The 6,416-nt window shown below is 61.0% G+C and overlaps 1 protein-coding gene across 1 annotated transcript; it reads left to right on the top strand.

Annotated features, from left to right (window-relative positions):
* The first annotated feature begins 287 nt into the window (after positions 1-287).
* Positions 288-5,343, top strand: LOC109299671 (dnaJ homolog subfamily A member 1-like). The gene is made up of 8 exons (XM_019520225.1): positions 288-363; positions 546-696; positions 787-976; positions 2,128-2,232; positions 2,671-2,898; positions 3,206-3,436; positions 3,783-3,883; positions 4,050-5,343. Exons 2-8 carry the CDS (start codon positions 565-567, stop codon positions 4,272-4,274), a joined length of 1,212 nt encoding a protein of 403 aa, XP_019375770.1. The 5' UTR covers positions 288-363; positions 546-564; the 3' UTR covers positions 4,275-5,343.
* Positions 5,344-6,416: the final 1,073 nt, after the last annotated feature.

Here is a 6,416-nt window from a genome sequence, read left to right as displayed (position 1 = left end):
CCCCCTTGAACCCGATTGGGTCGCCTGCTCACCCCCTCCGGCCAATCACAGCCGCGAACGCACTCCCGTGAGCACACGACCAATCGCCAGGGCGTCCGCATCCGGGCGTCCGCAGCACCCAATGGGGCGAGGCCCACATCCGCATCCCACCCCTCCACCACACACACGCCCCGCCACCGGAAACCGCTCCAGCCAATAGGCGGCGGGGCGGTGCCGGCGCTTCCGGGCGGGGCGAGGCGCTGGGGCAGGGGCGAGCCAATGGAGCGGCCGGGGAGGCGTGTCGGCAGCCAATGGCGCGCCAGGGGGCGTGTCCGGCCTTCCAGAGAGTTCGGAGCAGGGTGGAAGGAGATCGAGCAGCTGCGGGTGAGTGGCGGCCCCGGGCCCCGGCCTGGCCCCCACTCCCCACCCCGGGGTGCCCAGGCCCGACCCCCCCCCCGTCCTTGCTCCGGGGCAGACCCACCTGTAGCAGCCGGGGGGGCATTGGGGTGTGCATGAGGGTGAGGGCAGCGAGGGCCGGCAGTGGACCCCTTGTTTTCCTCTCCTAGCGAATCCCCGACCGAAAAGATGGTGAAAGAAACCGGGTACTACGACCTGCTGGGCGTGCGACCCGGCGCCACCTTGGAGGAGATCAAGCGAGCCTACCGGCGCCTGGCACTGCGCTACCACCCGGACAAGAACCCCAGTGAGGGCGAGCGGGTAGGTGCTGCGGCGAGCGGGTAGGTCGTGGGGTGAGCAGGGGGCAGGGGGGTCGGCGCCTCTGACCCTGCATCCCTCTCCCCACCCCAGTTCAAGCAGATCTCGCAGGCCTATGAGGTGCTGTCGGACACCCAGAAGCGCGCGCTGTACGACCGGGGCGGAGAGCGCGCCATGAAGGAAGGGGGCGCGGGCAGCCGCGGGGGGTTCGCGTCCCCCATGGACATCTTTGACCTGTTCTTCGGAGGCGGCGTGCGGATGCGTGGCTGGGCTGACAGGCGAGGTACCTAGTGCAGGGTTTGCGGGGCGGAGTGGGTAGGGAGACCGTACTCGTTCACACCCTGCCTCATTCTCGCTGGGCGAGGTCGCACCCAGCTCTGCCCTTCCTGTGTCTGTGTTAAGGATGCTTGGAGCTTGGGCGGGAGGTATCGGAGGACACTTCCCAACCCGGACTACGAGGCAGCGCTGTGCCATCGATCACTCGCCCGGTACAAGGCCAGGCCCTAAAGCCATGGGGGGCTTCCGTCAACCCCAGGGCCGAGGGGCTGCTCCCAGCGGCCAGATGCATACGCCGTTGCAGCATGGGTGCCAGGGTGTTTACAACGAAGGCGTTGGGTTTAATAGCAGGGTTGTTGGGCAACACCCGGGCTGCAGATAAAAACGTCTTGTGGCAAATAGGTCAGGAGATGAGGAAACAGGGCCAGGGCAGGGAACAGCCTGACGCAGCTGCTTTGCGGGTGGGAACAAGATCACAGGGACACAGGACAATTAAGAGATCAGGCTGGGAGGGTGCAGGAACGGCTGGTGAGCTGCACACAGGAAACAAGCTGACATGTGCACACGTCTTATGCAAAAATCCCGGCCCAGAGAGCTGTCAAGGAGATAGATGCACAGACCGGGTGCTCGCATCGGGCTCTGGTTTCAGAGGGGTGGTGGAGTCTCCATTTTCAGAGTTTTTTAAACCCCAGGTAGAGAAAGCCTTGCTGGGATGATGTAGTTGGGGCTGGTCCTGCTTGGAGCAGGGGCTTGGACTAGATGTGACCTCCTGAGGGCCCTTCCGACCTTCATTTTCTGTGATACGCTCAGTCGTCTGATCACTTTTTGGTCAGCAAGGACTGGTGCAGAGACTGCGTCTAGCTGAGAAGCTGGGACACAGCAGGCCGGGTCCAACCTGGCCTAAGAGAGAGAAACTAATGGGTCAAAGGGGCAGCTACCCTTGCCCTGTCCGAACCTGTTGTGTGAGCCTGTTACCATACAGCTGTCATGTTCCACCCCAGAGCTTGGGGGCATTTTCAAGCCGGGTTGTCAGTCTCAGGGCAGCAGTCCTTGGGGCTAAGCTACTGCCATGTTCCTCCCAAGAGGTGGCTGCATGGTAGGGCTAGGTAGGCAGCCCCAGTGGATCATGGGTGTTAAGCCTGACATCTCTCCGGGCAGGGAAGACTGTGGTGCATCAGCTTTCGGTGTCACTAGAGGACCTGTACAGCGGCACCACCCGGAAGCTCTCCCTTCAGAAGAATGTCATCTGCAGGAAGTGTGGTGGTAAGCACTGGGGCCTGGGAGGGGGATGGGGGACAAGAGTCCGGGCTGCATCTTGGCTTAGTGAAATGGGCTGGGAAGCACAGCCCTATCCCTCTGGAGCCATCCAGTCAGAAACAGGTGGTGACTCCCTTTTCCCATGCGCCTGGCGCTGTGCATCAAGGGGCAGGGAGTGTCAGGACTCCTGGGTTCTTACCCATGGCTCTGATTGATTGATTGACTGCCAGCTTGGGCCAGTCTGTGCCCTGGAACTGGGGCAGTGGGGAATGAGGCTTCCAGCCTGGCCCTCCCATTTTCTGTGCTGTGGTCAGAGCAGGAGTACCCTGTGCCCCCAGCAGCTTCCCCTGGTTTGGGGCCGGGGTCAAGGAGGGGCTCAGGCAGCACTGATTTATCTCCCAGCACTGACACCCAGCCCCGCCATCCCTCCACCTCTATCCACAGGTTGCGGGGTGCGAGAGGGCGCCCAGCGGAGGTGCCCCAAGTGCCACGGGTCTGGCATGGAGATGCGCATCCACCAGTTGGGGCCTGGCATGATCCAGCAGATTCAGACCATGTGCTCGCAGTGCCAGGGCCAGGGTGAGTGGATCCGGCCCCGTGACTGCTGCCCGGCTTGCAATGGCCGCAAGGTGGTGCGTGAGAAGAAGATCCTCAGCGTCCACCTGGACAAAGGTGAGGCAGGGGTACTGGGGGGTAGGGGTGGGGACTCCTGGGTTTCTTTCCTGCTTTTGTGACGACACAGCCTCCTTCAGTGGCTCTGTCACAAGACAGGCAGCCAGGCTTGTTGTTCCTGCCTGCCTATGTTCCCCCTGCACTTGTGGTCTAATGTAGGGGGTTCTTTACCTCTTGTCCTGTATGACTCAGTAGTGTTGTGGCATGGCTGTGAAATGGCACCACCCCAGAAGTGGCCCCATTTCTGGTAACACAGAAGCGGGGAGCAGGGAAACAGGCCCCTGAGCTGTCAGCGTCCCACTTGCAGGCATGAAGGATGGGCAGAAGATCACGTTCCATGAGGAAGGGGACCAAGTGCCTGGGCTGGAGCCCGGGGACATCATCATTGTGCTGGACCAGAAAGAGCACCCTGTGTTCCGGCGCAGTGGCAATGACCTCATCTTCCGCAAGGAGATCAGCCTGGCCGATGCGCTCTGCGGCTGCCGGCAGCTCATTCGCACTTTGGACAACCGTACCCTGCTCATCTCCTCCCAGCCAGGTGGGTCAGGCACCCGGGACGCCTGGGTTCTTCCCTTCTTCGGGCTGGGAAGGATGGGGGGACATGAGTTCTAGAGCAGAAGGGATCGGGCACCAGCACTACTGGGTTCTCCTCTGGGCTTTGGAGGGGAAGGGGGACCTATAGTTAGAGCGGCGGCTGGAAACCAGGACTCCTGGGTTCTCTTCTGAGATCACAAGGAGGTTGTCTAATGGTTAGAGCAGATTTCAGGATTCCTTATATCTGTTCCCAGCTCTGCTGGATGACTTTAGGCAAAGTGTTCTGTATCTCGGTTTCTACCCCTGGAATGGGGAAGGGGTGATGATATTTTCCCACTCTGCACCCCCAGGTGATGTCATCCGACCTGGAGACCTAAAGTGCATCCCCAACGAGGGCATGCCTGTGTACCGCAGCCCCTACCAGCGCGGCAAGCTCATCATCCAGTTCCAGGTAAGGATCCTCCCCTGCATTATGGAGAGTGGGGACAGATCCTGGCTTCCTGTTGCCCTGGGGTTGCTGGGAGACCGGTCTGGTTTCCAGGGAGCTTTCCTGTCTCCTTGGAGATGGGCTCCCACACTGATCCTGATCCCCCTCCATCTGTCTCTCTCCCCCCCAGGTGAAGTTCCCAGAACCCGGCTGGCTGCCAGCCGACCAGCTGCGCCAGCTGCAGGCCTTCTTCCCAGCCCAGGAGGAGGTGATGGCGACGGAGGACACGGAGGAGGTGGAGCTGAGTGAATATGTGCCACAAGCTGAGCGCGGGCGGCGCTCCCACGCTGGCGAGGCCTACTATGAGGACAACTACGATGGCATGCGGCAGCATGTCCAGTGCCAGACCTCGTAGCCCACCCTGGGGCCGGGGACCTGCCCCTACCCCATGGACGGGGAGGGGAAGGACAGGCGAGGGGCTGAGCCACGCCTATCAGGGATGTAAATAGCAAAATCCTCCCCCCTTTCAAGCTCGCGGGGTTTGCGGGGCCTGGCCAGGCTCAGACACTCCCTGGGGATGCCCTTCCACTCCCATGGTGGGAGGAGTCTTGGCATTGCTTGCTGTGGGGCCAGTGCCCCCCATCCTGGCAGGATGTGCTCTGGGAAGATCTGGTGGGGGTGAAGATGTAAGATCCAGGGAGATGGAGCTAGAAATAGGAGCTTGGATCCAGAGCCATCTGGCAGGGGTTGGAGTTTGGATCCAGGGAGCTCTGGCAGGGGGTAGAAGCTTGGAATCCAGGGAGCTCTGGCATGGGTAAGAGCTTGGGATCTAGGGAGATCTGGCAGGGATAGGAGCTTGGATCCAGGGAGACCTGGCAAGGAGAGGAGCTTGGGAAACCTCTTGGTGCTCCTTTTCTGGGAGCCGCAGAGGAGGAGCTCCAGGGCCCAGGGCATCGGGATTGCTGTAAATGGGGCCCCCGAGCCCTGGTAATGGTGACTCGCTCCCTGCTCAGGCCCCTGTGCAACACCCTGTCAGTGCCTTCTCTTGCCTGGGATCAGGTCCTCCCAGGAAGCAAAGCCTCAGACCTAGCAGGGATCAGCCCTGATCCTGCACCTGGAGCCACCCTACTGCTTCGTGGGTCTCTGGTGGGAGGAAGCTCCCAGGCCTGGATAATCCATTGCACTGCCCTGAGGACCTGTGGCAAGGGCATGGGGGGCCAGCCGGTGAGGGCTCAGCCCCCATCTGGGAGAGCCCCAAGGCCCCCAGTGCTGGTCCTGAATTGTGTGCAGCTTCTGCTGGTGGCTGGGCTCCTATCTCCATACAGCTCTGAGCGCATTCACCTGCTTCCCGCCAGCTCTGCTTGCAGCAGAGCCCTTTGGAGTCCTCCCCCGAACCCACACCCGGAGGCTGAGAGAAGAGTTAAGCATCCAGCTTGGTTCTGAGAGGGCAGCGGAACGCAGCACGGTATGGCCCAGTGATTAGAGAAACACCCATCGCCCAGCTCTGTCAGAGACTTCAGACACATTGCCTTCCTCCGTGCCTGGGTTTCCTCCCATCTGCATGGAGACGTGGAGGCCCCAGGCAGGGGCAACAGAAAGAGCCCCAGTGGGTGCCGATCCCGAAGTCGTCTGGGGAACCTTCCTGCCGGGGCCGATGCTACAAAGCTGCCTGCCCTTGCCCCTTCCTTCGTCCCGCTGCTTCTGAGACCTGGAGACATCCAAGCAAGAGGGCAACATCGGGGGACTTTGCTGGGGATGGATCATCTGTCAGCTCCTTTGCCCCTGCCGGACACGCTGCAGCTAAGCTAAGCTAATCTGTGGACCAGTGGCTCTGGGATGGCGCGGGGCAGCCACAATGTGATGTGCATGGGCTGAGATGAGGAACCCTCCATTGCCAGGGGTCTTACTACGGCTGGAGGGGACATTTGCTTTGGCAGCTGTTGTTTTCAAGACAGAGGGATGACAGGACCGGTGCCAGGGGCCAGCAGGCAGCAACCTTTTGGGTGCAGCTGGGGATATGCAGGGAGCTGCCAGCCTTTGGATGGCTCCAGTTGGCAACCGATGCTTGGGAGATGGGCAAATCAGGAGCCACAAAGTACAGCCATGCTTGTGGGCTGGTGGCTGCAGTTTCTGAATACAGCCACAGGCTAAATCAGGGCCCTGGGGCTGTCTACAACCCCAGGGCTTTTTTTGGGGGTGGCAGGTGTCTGCAGAAGGCACCAGAGGTGGGGGAATCCAACCCAGACATGGGCCCCAGCTGCCTTGTCCCTGCTGGAATTGCTCTGGTCTCAGGGTCCCAGCAGACACTGGTCCCCAGAGTCCTCAGGGGTCCAGTCTCTGGGATGCCTGGGCATCTATTGGCAGCACAAAGGGGCAGGTGGGGGGGGACAGGAGCCAGGGAGGGGTCAGGTTGCCTGCTTCACTTGCTTTAGCGGGTTTCGTTCTGGGTTAGGCAGGGAAGTAGCACTGTAGACTGTCTCCCTTCTCTGGAGGGGAAACCCCTTTTAATTTATTTTTGAAAGGATTTTAAAGGTCATTTGGTTTCTTCCCCCCCTCC

Source organism: Gavialis gangeticus, unplaced genomic scaffold, assembly GCF_001723915.1.
Source record: "Gavialis gangeticus isolate Ggan-Ray unplaced genomic scaffold, GavGan_comp1, whole genome shotgun sequence".
NCBI lineage: Eukaryota > Metazoa > Chordata > Crocodylia > Gavialidae > Gavialis > Gavialis gangeticus.
The sequence above is the reverse complement of the archived record's forward strand: the minus strand, read 5'-3'. Positions and strand labels throughout refer to the sequence as shown.

Coding starts and splice junctions, on each gene's coding strand:
- LOC109299671 (XM_019520225.1), top strand. CDS start 565: ATGGTGAAAGAAACCGGGTACTACGACCTGCTGGGCGTGCGACCCGGC. Junction 2,233..2,670: donor CATCTGCAGGAAGTGTGGTG/GTAAGCACTGGG, acceptor CTCTATCCACAG/GTTGCGGGGTGCGAGAGGGC. Junction 3,884..4,049: donor AGCTCATCATCCAGTTCCAG/GTAAGGATCCTC, acceptor TCTCCCCCCCAG/GTGAAGTTCCCAGAACCCGG.